Here is a 24674-nt window from a genome sequence, read left to right on the forward strand (position 1 = left end):
TTATATGATCATACATTGCATAAGCCTGCCACAACGTCAATGTACCCCCATTTAAAAACTAATAAAATCTGTCAACATTTAAGTTGCTGTTTAGTAGACAGGAGAGTGCGCTGGATCTTGTGAATTGTTTATTGTATAATATGGCCCCCAGCAGCACCCCATTTAAGCATGTTCAGGTGAGTGCAACACACACACACACTTTTTTTTAGGCCAGGATCCCACTGGGAAATTACAAATTTATATCAAAATACAAATTTGAAAAATAGACAATAGGTAGGACTGCCCATTAATACTAAGGAGAGAAAAAATTTAACTTTTCTTAGCAAAAATGCATCTCTGGATGTAGCCAGATAACTAAAATGATGGGACTTATGAAATAACCGCTTTCTACAGAAACACAGCAACTTCAGAAGCAAGAATAACAAAAGTGTGATGCTCAAAAAATGTTGCAAAGGTATGCCCATGCTGCTGCCTTGCAGATTTGTTCTAGCAACGGTAAGGCTTTTTATGCCTAAGAGGTTGCCATTGTCCTTGTAGAGTGAGCTTTGATGATTGTGGATAGATAGTTTCCCGAAGATATAAGCCAGATTAATGTGGTCAGTGATTCATCAACACAATGCAAGTTTAGCAGCATGTCTTCCATGAAATCCATTAAATTGGACTGAACTTTTTTTTACTGATTTTTCAAAATAAACAGTAACTTCATAACATTGAGATAATGTAGTCAAGCTTCCTAATCAGAAAAAGCATTTAAGCATCTCCTGGTTGATGGCAGAACAACAAGACAATGGGAAAAGAGTTGATGATATACAACTTTGACTGGACAGAAGACTGAAGAAACCGACTGAGCCTGTACTTTTCCAGCAAAGAACCACAGTGGTGAATGAAGCAAATGCTAGCAGAAGGGTGCCCATTAGACAGACTCCATGTCTACTCAATTGGCAGGTGGTGAGCACAAGTGTGTAGTGTGCAAGTACTGAGATCTTAACTTTGCAAAGATTACATAACTTACACTTGTAATGGGACATGCAAATCAAAACATGTATTCAACTTGTCCGGAGTAAGAAAATTGTAAATTAATCCATAACTCCTGATCCCTTTGGCATGCCATCTTTAATGTTGGTACAGTTAAAGCATGATATATATGCACAGCCCCCATATTTCTTCAGAAAAACAAACTCCTTTGAGAAAATGGGCACCAAAAATATTAATTACAACAACATTTTAAAATATTTTCCCTCCTATAGGCAAGTCATATCACATCTGAAAGATCTCAAGACATCTGAAACGCTTCTATAGGTGCCAGAGCATTGAATGTTACATACAGAAGATATGTACCTGCAATTTTGCACAGGCCCATACTCATTCAATATTCCAAAAATCAAAGAATGTGAAGTTTAAGTGCCTTTTCATTGGTTGATTTAATATGGAATATTCCTTTTAACCCCTTCAGGACCAAACTTCTGGAACAAAAGGGAATCATGCCGTGTGTCCTTAAGGGGTTAAACTACCGCAGCTGATTGTAATTGTGCTCAGCCATAGCATTCAGAGGGACGTCCCAGAGTCTATAAAGACCTGAGAGGATTTTCTGCATACCCCTCAACAGATCGTAATCTCTGTTGTACATTGCTAGCTGCCCAACACGAATCACAGTTTGCAGCATGACATGGAAAAACTGACAATCACAAACTAAAATTTGATGGTAATCAGATGATTTGTAGCAGAGATATTCCTCTGTTTATATCAGCAGAGAGTATCCCTTTGGGTTTGGGGTAGGATTGGGCAATGGTTAAGGATAGTGTAAAACAGGGTTAGCAGTTGGGTTGGCACACAGTTGTGGGTGTGGTGTGTTAGAGGTAAAATGTTAACTACACATTTAATTAACAATCAGGACTGATATGTTAATCTATTTTGAGGTTTGTTTGTTTCAATTTGTATTTATTGAAGTTTTAAACCCAAAGTATACATCCATGTCATAATCTAGGAAAAGATACATTACATCGAAATCACATGGTATCAAAGAACACAAATGACTAGCGGTATGCAACAAAAAAATAAAGCATATTATATGTAGAGCGACTTTAATGCATGGCTTGCTGTCGTCTGAGGGGGTTAGGTCTTATTAAGCTGGGTTTGGTCATCGCAATATGCCAGCTGGGAGAAATAATCAAAACTGTACTATACTGATTGATCTAAAATCTATAATTTAGCAATGTGGCTAAACAAAAATTGCTTGGCATATGTATAAGATAAGGCCCACCATTGCAGTGGATATTTACAATAAAGACCAATTACGGTCTGTAGCATCGTAGTTGGTAGCCAAGATTACAATTTAAATTTCAGTCGGCAGACAGAAGACGGAGAGGTCCCCTCCATAAGACTATAGACCCTGTCTCCGCTGACGTGGGCCCAATGATCTTGGCGGTTCAGCCGTTAAACCAAGCCTCTGAAGAAAGGGTTCTGGGTCGTCAGCAGACATTAAGGCGAGTAGTTCTACCCAGTGTGGGCTGATGAGAGAGAGCCCTCCATGCCCCAGCGATATCTGATGGACTGGTTTTGCAGCTTCTTTGCATTGAGGGCCAATTGTCTTCGCTCTGTTTGGACCATGAACAGGAGATCTCCATACAGTGCCACCGAACAGCCATCAAATGATACCGTCCCCAGTGCTCTTGATCTGGCCATATTATCAGATCTTGCGGCAATGTCCTTGGTGACTATGATAGTGCCTCTGGAGCCGCTGCCTTGCAGACTGAATGTCGAAATCACCGGTGAGGGGTCTGTTTCTCTTACGTCCCATTGAGACCACTAGCTTCTGGGTGAAGTGTAGCAGTTCTTCCCCCTTAAGCGAATGTTCCTCCTTCTGTGCCTTGCTTCCAGCAGTGCCACTGTTCGACATTGTGAGCAAGACTGGTCACTTGATTTTGTATCTGACCGTCTCTAGCTCTTTCCTTGTCCTCCGTGGCATCCAGTCTTTCATGTATGTTCTTCATCTCAGCCTGGACTTCCTTAAGGTCATATTTCCCCACCTTCCTTAGATCCAGCAGTAACTTCTTAAAGTCTCCTTTAGTGGAAGGAGAGGAATCCTCATCTGATTGATTTCTTATCCACTACATCAGCTTAATTTGAGACTTTAAAGTCCTCATCTTCTACTTCTGAAGAGAGTCAGTCTCCCCTTGTGCCTCGGGCGTCATCTTAGAGGGTGCACGCTCCACAGGCCTCTCGAAAGACAGTCTGATATCAGGAAAACATGAGCCTTCCAGACGGTGCTATTTTTATACTTGTGCCCTGTCAGGATTATAGTTAATCCAGCACGCAGAATTATATCACACCAAAAGACTAAGGATTATGTCTAACCGGATCTTAAAATGGCCGGACTTAAGGTACCAGAGAATAGTCAAAATACTTGCCGAGGTCAGGGACACCAGAAATAAGGGAAGTTAAAACAAAGCCAATGTCAAATACCAGAAAAAACACTATCAGGAACACACCAGCTAGTGGAAACCACAACCGGGCACTGGCAAAAAAAAAAGGTAATTTGGGTTTAAATAACCCTATGTAGGCTGTAATTGATGTCTCTGACTTCTGACCTCAAAATGTGTGTGCACATTTTGACATGTCGCACGCACGTTGGCCCCATCTTTAATGTGGGCGAAGGTAAGGTTATTATAAAATCCTGACCCGCAGCGGCCATCATTCCTAAGAACGTTGTACCCACTGGGAACTGCAACAGAGGGAGACTGGGCAGCTGCCTGCCGCGACCAAGGTAAGTTTGAAATCTTCCGGTCGGCGTGGCTGCCTAATTTATGTGCAGCCACCCAGACAGAAGAGCTGAGAGCCATGACAGTACTCCCCACTTGAAGACCACCCACCGGGTGGGCAGGACCAGGCTTGGGGGCAACCTGGCATGGAAGGAACGGTTCCTGCGGCCCGCATGTACACCTGAAGCAGAAACCCAAGAACGATTCAGCAGGACCAGAAGCCTTCCAAATCAACCAAATACTGCAGAGAGGTAAAGGAAGAAAATTGGCTATATATATTTATATAATTTTAAATTCTGGAGTTAATGTTATGCCTAAATATTTTAATCTTTCCTTGTTTTCTGGTAGCCCACGGTTTTGTACAAGATAGTTGGTTAACTTTTTATTCAAGTCTTTTGCTATAAATATTGGATTTCTCTATATTCATTTTGTATCCTGACACTTTAGGAGTATTTATCTCCTTCAATAACTCTGGGACTGGGGTTTTTGGTTCTTCTAGAGTTAGTAAGATGTCATCTGTGTAGATATTTAGTTTGCTTTGTTCTAAGGCATTTGTAAATCCTTTAAACAGTTTTATTTTGTCTTATTAGAATCGCAAGAGGTTCTAGCACCATTGATACAGTAAAGGGGAAAGAGGGCAGCCTTTTCTAGTCCCATTTTTGACTGAAACTTTGTCATAAGAATCCCGACCCTGTTATTTTGGCTGAAGGAGAACTGTAGAGGGTGGGTATAGCTAATAGTATTGATCCTGTAATTCCATATTGTTTTAAAGTAGCCAACATGAAACCCCACGCGACTCTGTCAAATGCTCTCTCTATTGATAGTAGTATTAGAGGGGTTCCTTTAATCTGTTTCTTCTAGTACATTTATTATTTTTCTAATATTGTTGACTGAAGATCTAGCTGGTATTAATACTACTTGATCATTATTTATTAGCTATGATATAACTATTTTTAGTTCGCCCGTGTGAATGGACGATAATATTTTAACATCTGTGTTAATGATATAGGTCTATAATTACCAATCAGTTCTGGGTCTATATCTGCTTTTGGGATTGGGACAATGTTCAATCTCATTAGTTCTCCAGGACAGCTTTCTGTTTTCATTATGTAGTTGAAGATATTGGTGAGTTTCCCTTTTTAATGATGATCTTTCATTATTTTATAAAATGCATTTGTGAAAGCGTCTAGGCCAGGGGCAGTCTTAATATTAAGCTTATCTATGGATTTACTAACCTCTACTTCTGTTATAGGCTGATTTACCCACTTTAGTTGGTCAGGTAGGATTTTTGGCATGGATATTTTTAGAAAAACTCCTCAATCTCCTGACGGACCACGTGGCACCCCAACTGGGTGCCTCAGTCAACCGATGCTTCCTAGCGGACGCTGAGGACCATAAGCACCGCACACCATAAGCGATGTAGACCCCACAAATCGCCACAGCAGAAATTCTATGGAAGTCATTTATTTGACCGGCCGTACGCATGGTTTCATGCCCAAAACAGTTGCAGAGAATCAGGCTGTGCGGCCGGTCTACTTCAAAGATTCAAAGTACAGTTTGAAATACCGAATATAACCGTTCGTGAATAAAGTCATATGTCTCTTGTTCATCGGTTTCTTTTTACTGAATGCGAAGTCTCCCGTTCGAATAACCGAACATCCATGGAAGGTAAAGTTTAGCAGTGTTCACACCGTCGAGTGTCCAATTTGAGTTCCATGAACTCGACCACCAAACACCGCTCACTACTCACGGCTTAAGATGGCCGCCTCCACGTGTTCGAATGGCTCTGGGAGTGAAGTGCCACTTCGAAAGTTGGAATGGTTCCAGTTACCAGTCTAAACAGGCACAAATGGTGTTTTCAAAGTGTTAGGGTTTAACACAGGGGCCATAGTCACAGGAGAGGAGTCTGGCAAGTATGCCCCTCCAAGGACCCGTGAACTACGTCCAGTTCGTCACACTCTGGAATGCTTTACCCATTTATTTTCTGGGGTAATTAGAAGCGTATCTTTGTCTTTTATTTTAACTATTACTCTTATGTTTCTCTTTTATCAATTTGTTTGAAATTAGTGTTTCTGGCTTATTGTCCTTTAGATACCATTTAGAATGTAGTGCTTTAACTGATTAGTTGCTTTGTTCATTAGTTGGATATTAATCTGTTTTTATTTCTATGATCTTCATTGATAATTGTGTAGGAGGTATTATTTTATTCTGTCTCTTATCACCATTTATATAGCGGCAACAGATTCCGTAGTGCTTTACAATATTATGAGAGGGGGTTTTAACTATAAATAGGACAATTACAAAAAACTTAAGGGGACTATGGGTTGAAGAGGACCCTGCTCAAACGAGCTTACATTCTATAGATTACATTCTTATATTCGCTTAATGGTATGGAGAGGCTGTAATCCTCACATTTGCCGTGGCTGACTCTTTTCTCTCAACCCCCCCCCCCCCCCCCTCTATTTTTTTTTTTTTAATCAATCAATCAATATTAATTTGCTTAAAGGGACACTCCAGGCACCCAGACCACTGCTGCTCATTGGAGTGGTCTGGGTGCCAACTCCCACTACTCTTAACCCTGCAAGTGTAATTATTGCAGTTTTTCATAAACTGCAATAATTACATTGCAGGGTTAACTCCACCTCTAATGGCTGTCTATTAGACAGCCACTAGAGGTCACTTCCTGCTTCATAGCACAGAAAACCTGTGCTAGAGCGTCGCTGGACGTCCTCACGCTGTGTGAGGACCTCCAGCGTCGCTCAAAACCCCATAGGAAAGCATTGAAATGATTTTTCAATGCTTTCCTATGGGGAGACTTAATGCACATGCGCGGCATTTCCGCGCATGCGCATTAGGTCTCCTCAGCCGGTGGGCGAGATTAGTCTCGCCCACCGGCCGACGTAATCACAAGGAGGAGCGTCGCGGAGGCGGAGACAGCGGCGAGGGACATCGCCGCTGTCCCAGGTAAGTCACTGACTGGGTTTTCACCCCTTCAGTAACCGGGGATTGGGGGGTGGGAGGGAGAGGGACTGGAGTTTCCCTTTAAAGTTTAGAGAAACCACTGAAAACTATCACTTCCTCTCGGTCCAAATCAAAAGAGTAATTTACACTCTTATAAAGGATTGTAACAGGGAGGGGTGGGGAATGGGGGATAGAACAACAGCCTATTTAGCTAAATGCCTTTTGAGTCTAGCTCTCATTATAGTCTTTAAACGTTAAGAAAAGCATAAAGGGGAGAAAAATATAATAAACCTTAAACATCTTATTTCTAACTATTTATTCCACCTTTTTTTGTATAAAGTTTCCTGTCCTTTCAAACGACCAGCCATCAATTCATAAGTACATGAGGAGTCTAGTCTTCTCATTATCTCTGACAATAAAGGAGTCTATTTTTTTCCAGCTGTATGCAATAGCAGTTTTAGTTGCTATCAAACTGTGAATAATATAAATAACCTCTTCTGGGAGCGGTATAGAAAACATATGTAATTAAAAAAAAAAAAAGGCATCACTGCTTTCAAATCATTTTGAAAAAACCTTCCCAATTCTTTCCAAAGCTTAGTAATAACGGACATAACCAAAAAATATGATATAGAGTGCCCTCCTGTTTACGGCAGCGCCAACATAAATTTGATGCCCCTGAGTATATATGAGCTATCCTAGTTGGCACCAGGTACCAACGCATATTCAATTTACAGTATGATTCCCAGTGTTGCAAATTACATGATGCCTTTTTGGTTAGTTTTAATGCTTGATGCAATTTGGATAAAGAAAATTGATAACCTAAATCTAACTCCCATTTCTGCATATATATAGGTTTTGCTTCATTCCCTATATTCATAATGTTGTTATAAGATACCGATAAAGTTTTAATACTCGGTTATTTACCCAATACATTTGTATATCAAAGGCGGAAGTGTTTATTTCTTCTATTTTTATATTAAATCCATGAAGTATATTCCTAATGCGTAGGTAGGAAAACAACTCTCTCTGAGGTATGGAATAATCTTTAAGTATTTCAAGGAATTGCTTAATGCCTATCGTATAAAAAAAAAAAAACACAACCTGTGTGACACCATGATTTAATCAGGTGTCCACTCGCAAGTCTGATGTGAAGGCAGTAATAATCTGTAGCGGGGCTGCATATAGCAAAACCTCATCTACAATTTTGGGGATAATTTGTTTCCAAATTTGAAGTAGTGTTTTGGTAACTGGTATACTGTATATTTTTTGGACGAGATATAGCATGTTCCCATTACCCAGAATAATGTCGATTCTGGAATAATAATTATATGTTCTAGAATAGCATGTGTAGTCCAAGTCAGAGGGGCGAAATGTTCTCCATATATCTCTAAAGTTATGGTTGTTTAGTAGATCTTGCCATCTGCTTTCAGTTTTTTTTGTTGCTATTCCTGTCATTCCAGCTCTGTCTTCCAGAGGGTCCACTACGCAATTAAAACCCCCATAACCAATACCAACCCTTGTTTAATCTGCTCTATTAGTTTGAATAATTTTGTGATTAATTTTATTGTAGATTTGTTTGGTGCATAAATGTTAGCTAGTGTGAATAATTTATAAATTCATGATATTTAATAATTAGAGAAACATTTTTTGCAATCATGAACGCCTCTTATGTTTTCTTGAGCAGCGCTTATAGTGAGATATCTTGATTAATTAATTGTATTTTTATTTGATCTTGTCCAGTGGGTTTCTTGTAAGGCACACATTTGTGCTTGATTTTTTGTCAGGAAATACATGATCATAGACCTATTACATGGTGAGTTAATCCCACAGGCATTTATTGAAATCAATTTAAATTATATTTTCTAATCTATTCTCGTGGCTCTCTCTCCAAAAGTTTCCAAACTTTTCTGAAAATGTTTTTAAACAACTTTATTTGTAATTGCGTAAGAATAATACGGGTTGATCCCAAACAAGGGTATCAGCCTGAGTAACATATTGTATGACATTTAAGCCCGGCCATACAGTATCTCGATTAATATGAAACACTACTGAGATATGGGTCCCACGTACCATGTGGGATAAGCCTGGTGAGGGTGGTCGATCGGCGCAAGCCTAACTTAGATCAGAGAGAAGAACAAAAAAATAAAAAATTATATATATTTTTATTTATTTTTTTAAAGCCCACATCCTAACTATAGTGAGAATAGTAGGGGCAGAGGAAGCCCAATCCTATAATTTAAAAGCCTCCACCATTTCAGCATTTTGTTAAATCCATCATTATATACGTGTACTAACTCCCTTTGTTATTATTCTTGTTTGTGCTAAACGTCTTGTTAGTCTTAATCCTGACCCTCTTATCCCAACTTTTCTTTCCGCTCTGTGTAGGAGTACTTTTTCCAATGTGTTTACTACTTCATTTCATTTTAATATTAAGTTACATTGCACATTATTTTATTTCATTTGAATTAAAGTGAGCCTCTGTGTCTATATGGGTAATCTTTTTTCATTTGTGCCTAACATTCTTACAAAGTCTTCTACTTTGAGTTTTTTTTAATCAAATGTACATTTCTCTTTAATTTCTCTCTATTTTCCTTTTCTTTATTTGTGTGTGAATTTAATATAGCCTGTTTTTTCATTCAAGTTTGCAACACTTGTTTAACATGCCCATGATGAGTCTGGATATCGGGGGAATAAATTAGTAAATCATCCAGATATACCAATACGAAAGTATAAATGTAGTTTCTGAGAACATCACTAATGAGATCCTGAAATATATGGCTGGGGCATTGCATAAGCCGAAGGGCATGACAAGATACTCATAGTGACCATTTCTCATATTAAATGCAGTTCTCCATTCATGTCCCTCCTAAATCCTTACCAAATTATTAGCACTCCTAAGGTCGAGTTTGGTAAACACATTAGCGCCCTGGAATATGTCAAATAAGCATTTTTGATGGTGATCTTGTTCAATATCCTATAATCAATACATGGCCGTAACTCTCCTCCTTTCTTAGTAACACAAAAAAAAACCTGCACGAGAAGAAGATTTACGTATGTGGTCTTTTTGTAGAGACCCAACGTATTCTTCCATAACTACTCTCCTGTGGTGATATGGTATATACTCCCCTTTTAGGGGTATAGTACCAGGTAACAGATCTATGGAGCAATCATAGAATCTGTGAGGGGGTAGCGTATCTGGGTGACTTCTTAAACGCTTCTTTAACCTCCCTATAATGCACAAGAATTTCGGTAGACTGAGGCGTAGGTAGATATTACTCTTTTAGTAATAGGTGACAAACATCTCTCTTAACCCCCATGTTGATTGGGCAAAAGGGGAAATACTGGAATGGGGTAATGCTTAACAAGCTACAGGAATCAAAGTGTAATGGGACAAGATGGGGAAGCCATTAACTGAAATGTGATGAGTTCTTTGTGTAATACTATCGTGGTAGTGATAGGTAGTGATAGGTAGTGATAGGTAGTGTTTCGTGGATAATTAAAGGCTGAGATAGGATCGACCTCTTCTTAACCAATGTATTGGGCATGCCCAGGATAGTCGACTCGAAGATTGGAAATATCTCATGGTCGGACCACGCCGATGTGTCCATTATCTTGGGCAACCTGTGCGTGGCCTCTCCATGGAATTGGAGATTAAACGCATCCCTACTACAAGACCCTGCCTTGAGGGAACAGATACGATTGGAAATCCTGGAATATTTCTACACAAACAATACCCCGGACGTCAATGCGAGCACGATCTGGGCCGCCCATAAGGCTGTGATCAGGGGGTCTCTCATCAAGCTGGCTACCAGACGAAAGAAACTGAAACATTCTCGATTGGAAACTTTGCTGGGACAGTTGAGGACCCTTGAACTGAAACACCAAACGGCCCCTGATACGGAGAACTACGAGCGATTGGAAGCGGTAAGGAGGGATATTCGGACTTTGCCATTAGATGACGCAGCGTGCTCCATGGTTTGGTCGAGACTGACCTTTTATGAAAAGTCCAATAAAATGGATTCGCTCCTTGCCATGACACTGCGTCCCAGACAGGAACGTTCCCATATAACAGCCATCAGACACATGAATTGCACGCCAAAATCGAGGCAGACAAGATTGTTCGGGTGTTTGAAGAATTCTATACAATCATACTCCAGATAAACAGACATATGATGAAAAAGAATAAGAGAATATACTCGAGTATCTCAAACTCGGGATGACTAAACTCAAGAGGGAGGCAGTGAGTATTCTCGCGGCGGATATCTCCGAGGAGGAAGTATATAAAGCCATTTCGAGCCTGAAAGGCAACAAGGCAACAGGACCTGATGGCTCCTATTATAAAGTCATTAAGGAGGAACTAGCGCCTCCACTGATCAGGCTCTTCACCACTCTCAGACAGGGGGGTCAGCTAGACCCGAATATGGCCCTCGCGCTACAATCGTTTTGATACCCAAACCGGACAAGGATCCACTTGGACCAGAAAACTACAGGCCTATATCACTGATCAACCATGATCTTAAGATCTTAGCGAAAATCCAAGCAGAAAGACTGAATCCGTTGCTGACCTCTCTTGTCCACGCCGACCAAGTGGGTTTCGTCCAGGGCAGACAGCTGTTTGAAAACACTAGGAGGAACATCGATCTGATTTGGAAACAGGTGACCTCGAAGACGCCGACGTTTGTGGTCACCATCGATGCAGAAAAAGCATTTGATAGGGTGCGGTGGCAATTTCTGTTCACGGTGCTGAAACACCTGGGGTTCCCAGACAAATTCATAACAACTACAAAAGCAATGTACCACGATGTGCGGGCGCAGGTACAGATTACAGGAGCCCCAATGACACCATTTCAGCTATTTAACGGAACCAGATAGGTGTGCCCACTCTCCCCCCTTCTATTTGTACTGGCTCTGGAACCTTTGCTCCAAGCTATCAGGCAACATCCAGACATACGGGGAGTGCAGGTGGGAGATGGCGAATTTACCGTTTCGGCGTACGCCAACGATGTCCTCCTTAACATCACAAACCCCCTGGACTCCATGGCGGCACTGCAAGATGTCATGGGAGTATGGAGCGACATCGGGATATAAAGCCAACATGCAAAAGTCCAGTGCAATGCCGATCTATATGCAAGATACAGACGTAAGCCGCATACGAGAGACCTTCAGACTTAGAGTGGAAAGAGATGCCTTGAAGTACTTGGGTATCCAACTCACAGCTGACCCACTACGCCTATATTCCGCCAACTATGGTCCCTTACTTCGAACATTGACCGGGGATTTAGAGAAGTGGACGGACAAACCTATTTCCTGGATTGGGCGGATCAACTCAGTCAAAATGAATATCCTCCCACGTATCCTGTTCTTATTCCAAGCCTTGCCTATCCGCGTTACTATAACCCAATTGACACCGCTACAAAGATCAATCGGTGAGTTCATCTGGCAGAACAATGAAGGGGGAAGTTATCATCATGGGTGACTTTAATCTTCCTGATGTGAATTGGAAAACAAAAATAGCTACTTGTGCCAGGAGCACACATATTCTAAACTCCCTACTGGGATTGTCTCTAAAACAAGTCGTTGAGGAGCCAACTCGTAAAGAGACCATACTAGATTTAGTGTTAACAAATGGAGATTGGGTATCAGATATTACTGTAGGTGAAAGTTTAGGATCCAGTGATCAGTCAGTGTGGTTTAATATAAGAACAGTGACTGAGTCACACCACACAAAAACAAAAGTTTTAGACTTTAGAAAAACAGACTTTTCTAAAATTAGAATATGTAAAGGAGTCATTATCAGACTGAAGCAATTTAAATGGCGTCCAAGAGAAATGGGATTATTTAAAAGTTGCACTACTGAAGGCAACAGAAAATTGCATTAGGCTTGTCAGTAAAAGCAAAAAATTCAAGAAACACTGTGGTACTCCGCAGATGTGGCCAAAATAGTAAAAAACAAAAAGTTAGCATTTAGTAATTATAAAAAAAAAAAACCAGAGTGAGGAAGACAGAATGACCTATAAGATTAGGCAGAAAGAGGCTAAGCAAGTTATAAGAGCTTCCAAATCACACACAGAAGAGAAAATAGCACAGTCAGTAAAAAAGGGGGACAAAACTTTTTTTAGATACATAAATGAGAAAAGAAAAGTAAAACAAGGATTAGTTAGATTAAAAACAAAAGAAGGAAGGTATGTAGATGAGGATAAAGGTCTAGCTGACTGCCTCAATGAATATTTTTGTTCGGTATTTACAGCTGATAATGAAGGAAAGGGACCTCTGTTAAAAAAAAGGATAAATGAATCATTTATTACACGTGAGTTTACAGAGGAAGAGGTTCTATTTCAACTGTCAAAAGTAAAGACAAATAAGTCAATGGGACCTGATGGAATACACCCACATTTATTAAAAGAGCTTAGTGGTGTACTAGCAAAACCATTAACAGATTTATTTAACCAATCATTGATAACAGGAGTAGTCCCAGAAGATTGGAAGTTAGCGAATGTTGTGCCCATTCACAAGAAAGGTAATAGGGAGGAGTCGGGCAACTATAGGCCAGTAAGCCTTACTTCAGTAGTGGGGAAAGTGATGGAAACCATGTTAAAGGATACGATTGTTGAACATCTAAAAACACATGGATTTCAAGATCAGAGACAACATGGGTTTACTTCAGGGAGATCATGCCAAACTAATCTAATTGATTTTTTTGATTGGGTAACTAAAATTATAGATCAGGGTGGTGCAGTAGACATTGCTTACCTAGATTTCAGTAAGGCTTTTGACACTGTTGCACATAGAAGGCTTATCAATAAACTGCAATCTTTGAGTTTGGATTCCAATATTGTTGAATGGGTAAGGCAGTGGCTGAGTGACAGGCAACAGAGGGTTGTAGTCAATGGAGTATATTCGAAGCTTGCGCTTGTCACCAGTGGGGTACCTCAGGGATCTGTACTTGGACCCATTCTCTTTAATATTTTTATTAGTGATATTGCAGAAGGTCTTGATGGTAAGGTGTGTCTTTTTGCGGATGATACTAAGATATGTAACAGGGTTGATGTTCCAGGAGGGATAAGCCAAATGGAAAATGATTTAGGTAAACTAGAAAAATGGTCAGAGTTGTGGCAGCTGACATTTAATGTGGTTAAGTGCAAGATAATGCATCTTGGACGTAAAAACCCAAGGGCAGAGTACAGAATATTTGATAGTGTCCTAACCTCAACATATGAGGAAAGGGATTTAGGTGTGATTATTTCTGATGACTTAAAGGTAGGCAGACAATGTAATAGAGCAGCAGGAAATGCTAGCAGAATGCTTGGTTGTATAGGGAGAGGTATTAGCAGTAGAAAGAGGGAAGTGCTCATGCCATTGTACAGAACACTGGTGAGACCTCACTTGCAGAACTGTACACAGTACTGGAGACCCTATCTTCAGAAGGATATTGATACCTTAGAGAGAGAGTTCAAAGAAGGGCTACTAAACTGGTTCATGGATTGCAAGATACAAAACTTACCAGGAAAGGTTAAAGGACCACTCTAGTGCCAGGAAAACATACTCGTTTTCCTGGCACTAGAGTGCCCTGAGGGTGCCCCCACCCTCAGGGACCCCCTCCCGCCCGGCTCTGGAAAGGGGAAAAGGGGTAAAACTTACCTTTTTCCAGCGCTGGGCGGGGAGCTCTCTGCCTCCGATCCTCCTCCGTTCCGCCCCGTCGGTTGAATTCGCACGCGCGGCAAGAGCTGCGCGCGCATTCATCCGATCGCATAGGAAAGCATTAACAATGCTTTCCTATGGACTCTTGCGTGCTCTCACTGTGATTTTCACAGTGAGAATCACGCAAGCGCCTCTAGCGGCTGTCAGTGAGACAGCCACTAGAGGATTTGAGGGCTGGATTAACCCATTTATAAACATAGCAGTTTCTCTGAAACTGCTATGTTTATAAAAAAAATGGTTAACCCTAGCTGGACCTGGCACCCATACCACTTCATTAAGCTGAAGTGGTCTGGGTGCCTAGAGTGGTCCTTTAAAGGATCTTAACATGTATAGCTTGGAGGAAAGACGAGACGGGGGGGATATGATAGAAACATTTAAATACATAAAGGGAATTAACACCGTAAAGGAGGAGACTATATTTAAAAGAAGAAAAACTACCACAACAAGAGGACAGTCTTAAATTAGAGGGACAAAGGTTTAAAAATAATATCAGGAAGTATTACTTTACTGAGAGGGTAGTGGATGCATGGAATAGCCTTCCAGCTGAAGTGGTAGAGGTTAACACAGTTAAGGAGTTTAAGCATGCGTGGGATAGGCATAAGGCTATCCTAACTATCAGATAAGGCCAGGGACTAATGAAAGTATTTAGAAAACTGGGCAGACTAGATGGGCCGAATGGTTCTTATCTGCCGTCACAGTCTATGTTTCAATGTTTCTATGTAACAAGAGACACAGGATATCTAGACAAGTCCTATACAGACGAAAGGATAGAGGAGGCTTGGGCCTATTAAACCTCTATTTCTACTATCTCGCGGCCTAGCTGAAAAAGGTGGCGATGTGGCACTCTCCGCCAGAAGAAAGACGATGGGTGGAAATAGAATCCATGATGGTGGGGTGGGACGTTCACCTTGTGGGTCCCGAAGGAATATAGGCCTCCGATACGGGTGACTTGCCCGTCCATACTAAACTCGCTTCACATTTGGGATGAGAACAATCGCAAACACGGATTGGCATCATCCCCCTCCCCTTGACCCCGATACTCCTGAACAGGGAATTTCCACCGGGTATGGCCCTAAAGATTTTCGGAATTTGGAGAGAATAGGACTGCAGCGGATTTACCAACTATACCGTAATGGACAGATAGTCCAATTTGACGAACTCCAACGAGAGTCCCACTTAACCCCGACGGATTTTTTTTTGCTACCTTCAGATCCGGGACTTCGCTGGAAAGTCTCACATAAAGGGAGCTGCGCAAGAAGGGCTGACTTTCTATGAAAAATTATGCCTAGAAGGGGCCGTCCCCAAGGGCATGATAACACTCATATATGCCCACCTTAGCACGGAGAACAAAGAAAATGGGCGGTTGGCCTATGCCGATCAGTGGGAGACAGATCTAGGGGAAGTTTTAGAGGGAGTGGACTGGCAAGACATTTGGAAAGCTAACAAAAATTCCTCCGTCTGCGTGACCCTCCAGGAACAGACATGGAAAACCATGTTCCGGTAGTATACCACTCCCGTCAAACTCTAAGATGCACAAGCTGGATACGGATGATTGCTGGAGGGGCTGTGGAACGTATCTCCACATGTGGTGGGAATGCCCGAAACTACGTAGCTTTTGGAAGGCAGTTGAGGATTTATTGACACAGACCTTTAACAAGCCCCTACTACTAGATCCATGGGCGTACTTACTGAACAGATCCCTCGATGGATGGACCAAAAGAGAGCAGACACTGGTCCACAAAATAACCCTTGGGGCTAGACGTACTATTGCCACAGCGTGGCTCTCTCCTGAACGTCCAGAGATTACGGGCGTGATATCTAGGATCCGTGACTGTCGATTGATGGACGACCTGACAGCGCGAGTGAAGGGGACGACAGAAGTTCCTGAAACTTTGAGAGCCCTTGGATAATAGCGTAGCGGGATCCGCTGTGGACTGATAATATAGACCAGGAAGACAGGGTGTAGGGGGCCTTTGTTTGCCCGTCCCGCTCTTGCCCCAGTTGCTCGTCCCGCTCTTGCCGCGTCCCGGTTCCTGCACCCCACCTCTTTTTCCCTTCTCTCTTCCTATATTTCCTACTTTTCCGACCACCCTTTTTTCTCATTTCCCAAGTCTTAAGGGTAGGTCTCTTCTCTCAATTCTACCTTCATCTTTATTTATATTTCTTTTATTTTATTTTTATTCCTTATTTTTCTTTGTTTTACCAAAATCTCCTCAGGCACGATCAGTGTGATAGGGGAATGTGGAGACCTAGAGTTATCCGGTTAGATTTCCCTATTAGGTCTCCTCTGGGGCAAGTGACATATGCCTGAGACTTCTAAAAAAAAAACTCGACGGGAGACAATTGATTAAGATTAACTGCGCAGGGAACCCAAGGGTGTTTTTGCAACGTTATTTGTATGCTTTTTGTATCACCACTGTTGGCTTCTGCGCAAGCAATACGTAATCCTGTATTATATTTGTTGCTCCTGTCGAATCGAAAAATAAAGAATTAAAAAAATAAATAAAAAAAATTAAAGGCTGAGAGAGTGGTCTCGCATCAATGGCCTTGACTGCCAGGGGTGATGTTCTCTCTGTGATGGGTAGGAAGTGTTTACTGGCAAATTGTATATTGATAAAGTTTCCTGCAGCACCTGAGTCAATCTAGGCATTACACATAAACATTTCTTATAATATTAAACAGCAACAATAAGGAGAAATCTACTTGGGGTAGTACCAGGTGACATATACATCACACCTAAAGCCGGTAACCTAATGGTTCTTAGGTGCGTAAGTTTTCTGAACGTTTGGGATAAGAATTTCTTAAGTGTCCTTTCTTGCCACAGTATAAGCAGAGGCCCTTTTTTCTCCTATACCGTTTCTCTGACTCTAACAGTCTCATAACCCCTAACTGCATAAGTTCAGGTTTAGACTGTACAGAAGGGCCAGGGACAACATAATTGGAGAATCGAGGTGCTAGTGACATTCATACGTCTGGTTCTATTTCTAGTTATCGCCCTGTTTCCAAGTCGGTTATCGATATGCATCATATAAGTGATTTCATTTAACCTCCCTGGTAGTTCGTTGGCTGCAATTTCATCAAGGATAGCTTTGGATAATCCCTCTGCGAATGTAGTGATTAATCCATTATTAGTCCAGTCTACCTCAGAAGCCAAGGTGTGAAATTCTATGGCATAACCTGAGACAGAAAGGTTCCCATGTTTGATAAGCATTAGGGCAGTGGAAGCGTTGTTTTCCCTTTACAATGGTTAGAAACGTTAATTTGAATTCCGCAAGGAATTCTTGGTAATTATGGGCAATAGTCCTATCACTCTCCCATAATGGATTGGCCCAAGCTAAGGCTTTACCTTTCAGTTGGTTCATCAAGTACCCAATTATAGCTCTATCCCTGGGGAAGGCCCTAGGTGAGGCTTCAAAATTGTACTCAATCTGATTGAGGAATCCCCAGCATTGAGTCTTACCTTTAAAACGTGCAGGTGGAGATAGTAAGTGCCTTATACACTATAGGTGTAGGTACAGTAAGCAGGGGTGTAACTGCCAGAGGAACTTCAGGCTGCAAGTGAACTGTACGTATTAGGAGCGTATTGAAAGCCTGGGCAAATTGATCCATACAATGATTATTTTCCTCTTGCTTTCTCTCGCAGGCTGCTATGTGCTGACACAAATCTGCAGGATCTATGGTCATGACGTCATGTCAGGATTATAGTTGATTCAGCACGCAGAATTGTATCACACCTAAAGACTAAGGATAACGACTAACTGGACCCAACGTCAAAGAATAGTCAAAATATTCGGGGACACAGAACGAGACGCAATGATGAGAAAAGCCAGAAGTCAAGGATACCAGAAATAAGGGAAGTCAAAACAAAGCCAATGTCAAATACCAGAAAAAAAAAAAACATGATCAGGAACACACCAGCTAGTGGAAACCAGGACAGGGCACTGGCAAAAATGTAATTTGGGTTTAAATAACCCTCTATAGGCTGTAATTGGTGGTCTCTGACCGGACCCCCAAAACATGCGTACACGTCTATGACGTGACGTCGCACGCACGTTAGCGCAATCTTTAATGTGGGTAAAGGTTATTAAAAAATCCTGATCCGCGGCAGCCGGCATTCCTAAGAATGTCGCACCCGCTGGGGAATGGAACGGAGGGAGACCAGGCAGCTGCCCGCCGCGACCAAGATAAGTTTGAAACGGAGAGCCTTGACACGCCCCATATTGGCATCTGGGGTGTGGTAGAAAGTCGTGTGCATTATGTGGCTTGTGCCTGCAGCAATTAGTTTAGATCGGAGCAGTTTTAGAGCTCCACAGAAACCAGTCTGGTGGCATATGCTAGTAGCCACGCTTAAGTTTTTTTTTTTTTTTTTTAAGTTGTATTTCAGGTGTTGACATTTTTTGCTATGGTGCAAATGAGATCCCTAAAAAGCAGTCTGTCTACCTCAAAACTTGCAATTTCTTTCCTGTAGAATTACCTGAAGAATGACCGTACCGCATGCGCAATGTATTGAAAATGTCAGAAAATGGGTTGGCACTTAAAAAGTCTTAAAATTATAAGTTTCACTATAATTTTAAGACTTTTTAAGTGCCAACCCATTTTCAACCCATTTGCACACATTCTATGATTTTTTTGTGTTTCAGATGTCATGCGTTGAACAATTGCTTCTGTCCTTAAAAGGGTTACTTCAAGCATCTAAATATGAAACCCCGCATTAGCTCGTCCAGAACAAGAGGCACAGCTGGCTGATGTCAATTCTGTGAGACATTTTCCTGCACAGAATCGTCTACATGAGCGGAGAGCAGTCAGCTGCTGCCGTCAGCCAAAGCTTGACTACAACAGCTTTGCAGAAGCGCAGAGCGGAGACCAAGAGCCTGGCAGGGACCCAGGTAAGACGGAAAACCTTTAAAAAATGGGTCAGGTTACTCCTGGCTTCATTACCACTACAGTTGTCAGTAGTTTTTGATAATGCTTGGAGTCACCCTGAACTGGTTAACCCCTTAAAACCGGAGGCCGTACTATTACGCCCTATTCTAAGTGGCTCCAAACGCCGCAGGGCATAATAGTACGCCCTCCGGTTTTTCTTACTTATCGCGGTTAGGGAGACAACAGTTAAAAAATCAATGTAAAATAAGATAGATATATAGATATCTAGATATCTAGATATATATCTCATCTGGCAAAGTATTCTTCCATCCGATCTGGTAAAAAATGTAAGATTAAACATAGAATCTCATGCACTACAGCCTTTGTCATATACCAGCCTTTGTCATATACCAGATCGTGTGCCCCTGGGGACTGGTGTATGTGGGCAAGACCTTAAACGACCTTAGAGAAAAGAAGATGATGGGGCATAGATCTACTATACGCATGGCTATTCAGAATCAATGTGCAACTACTCCGGTTGCCAGACATTTTTTGGAGCTGGGTCACCCCTTTACCTTCACTCAGGTTCATGGGCATAGATCATGTCCCTGAACCACCTAGAGGCAGGAACCGGGACACACTACTCTTACAAAGGGAAGCGTTTTGGATCCATACGTTGGAAACACTGGCCCCCCCTTGGACTGAATGAGAAGAACCCACTTTACTGCTTTTTACCCAGAAGATAAGAATGAATTTACAATAATTTCTTTCAGGGTAGTAGAGAGGTTTAAACCTTTGTAAAAAATGCAATGTTTAGGTGATCTTCCTTTTTGCTAATTCAGTATTCAGCATGTTTAGCGATCAGTGTCCTGTTGATATATGCTTGTATTAATTATTTACCCTATAACTTATGTTTGATAATGATGTGGACAGATTCAACATTCATACAACCAACATGTTATGTGATAACTAAACTATAATACATAGATTAAGGGAAGACATATGTTATGAATGCTGTGATACATCAATATAATCTTGCATGTTGTTAAAGGAAAACTCCAGTGCCAGGAAAACAATCCGTTTTCCTGGCACTGGAGGTACCCTCTCCCTCCCACCCCCCCAATCCCCGGTTACTGAAGGGGTGAAAACTCCTTCAGTCACTTACCTGAGGCAGCGACGATGTCCCTCGCCGCTGTCTCCTCCTCCGCGCCGCTCCTCCTACTGTCTCCGTTGACCGGTGGGTGAGACTGATCCCGCCCACCGTCGAGGAGACCTAATGCAACGATTGTGGCCCTCGCGCTACAATCGTTTTGATACCCAAACCGGACAAGGATCCACTTGGACCAGAAAACTACAGGCCTATATCACTGATCAACCATGATCTTAAGATCTTAGCAAAAATCCAAGCAGAAAGACTGAATCCGTTGCCGACCTCTCTTCGCCACACATGCGCACATACTTCAGAGGGCGGCATTCATGCCGCCCTCTGAAGTGCTGAGCGCACTACCGCGCATGTTGTGCGCGGCCGCGAGCTGAGCCGAGCGACAGCTCAGCTTGCAGTCTTTGCCCGCCCCCCTCCTCCGCTGACAGGCTGGAGAGAGAAGGCACGCACACAGTGCCTTCTCTCTCCTGAACACGTCAGACGTATTTTAATACGTCTGACGTGTACAGGGCCTTTTTAGGGCCCTGCGTGATAGGAAGTCCCTCTAGTGGCCGTCTGAGTGACGGCCACTGGAGGTATTCCTATCAATCAATGTAAACACTGTATTTTCTCTGAAAATACAGTGTTTACATTAGATTGCCTGCAGGGAGCTATATATCTCACCAGAACAAATACATTAAGCTGTAGTTGTTCAGGTGACTATAGTGTCCCTTTAATGAAATGACCCACACCATCAAACTGTCTTGAAAAAAAGTCCAGCAAGGACTGAAACGTCGACACTTCTTTGTATTACTTGATGCTTGAATAAACAGCACGATTAGAAATATTAGTGTCCTGCGAATTAATACATACATACCAAATTACACGTAGACTGAAACTGATTAGATCTATATATCTATGATTAGAGGTATAGAGATTAGATATGTATAGAGATCGATATATAGATATACACATACATACATATATACATACATACATACATACATACATACATAAATACGTTAAATAAAATTTTAAAAAATTTAACATATAGATGTGTTTTATTTCGTTCTAACTGTATTTTGATATTAATATACATATTTATATCAAAATACATGTAGAACGAAATATATATCTATATACATGAATATACCTATATATAAATAAAAATTTTAAAAAATTATATACACACATTAATTCTACATATATTTATGTAATATTTTTACATAATTCGGTATCTTAATTAATTACAATTAGCAGGACCTGTTTGACAACCCATGCCGAAAGTATAGGGAATTTAATTTGCCATCACTATATTTAACACTATATTTAACCCCTTTCCAAGACACCATACCTGTACATGGCGGGGTACGCTTTTACTCGGGAGACGTCGCTGAACACAAATATTAGTGTTTCAAAACAGTAAAAATTTATTACGATATCGCCACTAAAAGTGAAGTTTTTTGCATTTTTCACGCACAAACAGCACTTACACGGACGATATTATTGCTGTGATACTTTTTACTGTTTTGAAAAACACAAATATTTGTGTTCAGCGAAGTCTGCCGATTACAACAGTACCCCTCCTGTACAGGTTTTATGGTGTTTTCAAAAGTTACAGCGTCAAATATAAGGCTCATGTTTCATTTTTTTTTCCCCACATTAAAATTTGCCACATTGGTTACGTTGCCTTTGTTACCCTATGGTAGCCCAAGAATTAAAATTACTCCTATGATGGCATCCCATTTGCAATAGTAGACAACCCAAGGTATTGCAAATGGGATATGTCCAGTCTTTTTTAGTAGCCACTTAGTCACAAACACTGGCCAAAATTGGCGTTTTTTTTTTGCATTTTTCACACAAATATTAACGCTAACTTTGGCCAGTGTTTGTGACCAAATGGCTACTAAAAACTCTGGACATAGCCCATTGGGTTGTCTACTATTGCAAATAGTATGCCATTATGGGTGTAAATGTCATTCCTGGGCTACTATACAGTCTAAAAGGCAACGTAACCAATCTGGCAAATTTCAATTTCAAACGTAACGTGCTATATTTGACCCCGTAACTTCCCAAAACACCAAAAAACCTATACATAGGTGGTACGGTTTTACACGTGAGACTTTGCTGAATACAAATATGTGTATTTTATTGCAGTAAAAGCAAACAGTATTATGACATTGACAGTTAAAATGTCATGTAGAAGAAAACAACAACATTTCTTATTTCTTCCGCACCACCCCCCCCATTTTTTTCATATTAAATTATATTTTATAGCTAAATATTTGATATTAAATTAAAGCTCTGTTTCTCCTGAATAAAATGATATATAATAAGGGTGGGTGCATTTAATATGAAAGAGGTGAATTACGGTTGGACAGACATGTAGTGCAAATGCCAGGTTTTGTTTACAACGTGTACATTTGGCTCAGTCCTTAAGGGGTTAAACAAAACAATTTGTCTTTATATGTAAATTACTATATACAGACACGAATTCAAGATGTGTGTTTTTAACAGGACAGGAGCTCCTATAACTATAGCTTTAAACAACTTTTCCTAATGTAGTAAGTACTAAACTAAGCATGTTCTATTTGCAAATTCAGGACCTAGCCAGTAGCTTATGAATTTGAAGGCCTGCACATATATTCTCTCACAATGCATTAATTGCAGCACATAAACTACCAATTGTAAGCCTGTCAAACCAAATTACATTTAGTGACAATTATCTCACCTTCTTCTGGTGCAGAACTCTCTCCCGAGCTATCTTTGGCAGAGCTTCCTGAAGAGGCAGTTCGGTTTGCCTGTTTTTTCACAACTCCTTTTTTCTCTATTGCTTTGCCAGTTTTCAACTTCTTGTTTTTTATTCCTCCAACTGTCCACTACGGGAGAGAAGTAAAAAAAAAAAAAAAAGTGCACTGTAGTGGTTATGGTGCCAGAATAGCATTGACATCACCTAGTTCTTTATCAGTTTTGCACAAAAACACTGGAGACCAACTCTGCCACTCCACAAATGTAAAAACATCACTGCTACCTTACCAATATCAATTCCACCCACTGTAGTGATTATTGTAACCCTTTAAAGTAACACTCCTACCCCAAAAAAAACAATCTTATTTAAAAGGAACAATGAAGGACCACAATGATTACAGCACACTGTAGGAGTGTCATGTCAATGAAGGAAGTCAAACTGTTTTAACCCCTTAGTAACCAGACCGCTTTTCAATTTTCTTACCGTTAAAGGGACACTATAGTCACCTGAACAACTTTAGCTTAATAAAGCCATTTTGGTGTATAGAACATGCCCCCGCAGCCTCACTGCTCAATCCTCTGCCATTTAGGAGTTAAATCCCTTTGTTTATGAACCCTAGTCACACCTCCCTGCGTGTGACTTGCACAGCCTTCCATAAACACTTCCTGTTTAGGCTTTTATTGCAAGTTTTGTTTAATTAAGATGTTCTTATCCCCTGCTAGACCCTTGCTTGCTAGACCCTGCAAGAGCCTCCTGTATGTGAATAAAGTTCAATTTAGAGATTGAGATACAATTATTTAAGGTAAATTACATCTGTTTGAAAATGAAACCAGTTTTTTTTCATGCTGGCTCAATCATAGCCAGGGGAGGTGTGGCTAGGGCTGCATAAACAGAAACAAAGTGATTGAACTCCTAAATGACTGAATTGAGCAGTTAACCCCTTAAGGACGAGTGACGGACGAGGTCCGCCACTCAGGGGAATGCGTTAATGACAAGTGACGGACCTTGTCCGTCACGCGTTAAAATTAACCCCTGATAGCCACGGTGCCGGCGATCGCAGGGTTAATGCTGTTGCTGGGTGCCTCCGAGTCAGGGGCAGACCAGCAACAGCAATTCCCGATATCCCAGCCCAGGTGATCGCTGTGACAGCCAGTCACAGCGGTCACAATGCTGCTGGGATATCTGATCCGCCTCCCTCCACCTCTTGTGGGTTTGTGAAGTGGAGAGAGACGGATCGGTGCTACATTGTGTCCCAGAAGAATAGCTAAGTTGCAATAAAAGTTTCCTACCCCTTTCCCCTGTATAAAAAAAATAAAAAATTAACCCTTTCCCTGCTGTTTGATCAGGGTTGTAAGGGTTACTTTCAAGGGTTAAGTTTTTGGTTTAATGAGTTAAATTTTATTAGTATATGATTTAGTTACTTGGGTGGGTGGAATTTAGTGGGAATTAGGGAATAAAAAAAAAAATTTAGTTAAAGTTTTGTTAGCTTTGTTAACTGTATTTA

General features: G+C 41.1%; 1 protein-coding gene across 1 annotated transcript in view; it reads right to left on the minus strand.

Annotated features, from left to right (window-relative positions):
- The window catches only part of RTF1 (RTF1 homolog, Paf1/RNA polymerase II complex component), a 131367-nt gene that overhangs the window by 93942 nt on the left and 12751 nt on the right, over positions 1–24674 (minus strand). The window contains exon 3 of the mRNA XM_063438995.1: positions 23153–23300. Within this exon, the coding sequence (XP_063295065.1) occupies positions 23153–23300 (148 nt within the window). The remainder of the gene's footprint in view (positions 1–23152; positions 23301–24674) is intronic.

This window comes from Pelobates fuscus, chromosome 13, assembly GCF_036172605.1.
Source record: "Pelobates fuscus isolate aPelFus1 chromosome 13, aPelFus1.pri, whole genome shotgun sequence".
In the NCBI taxonomy this organism is placed as follows: Eukaryota; Metazoa; Chordata; class Amphibia; order Anura; family Pelobatidae; genus Pelobates; species Pelobates fuscus.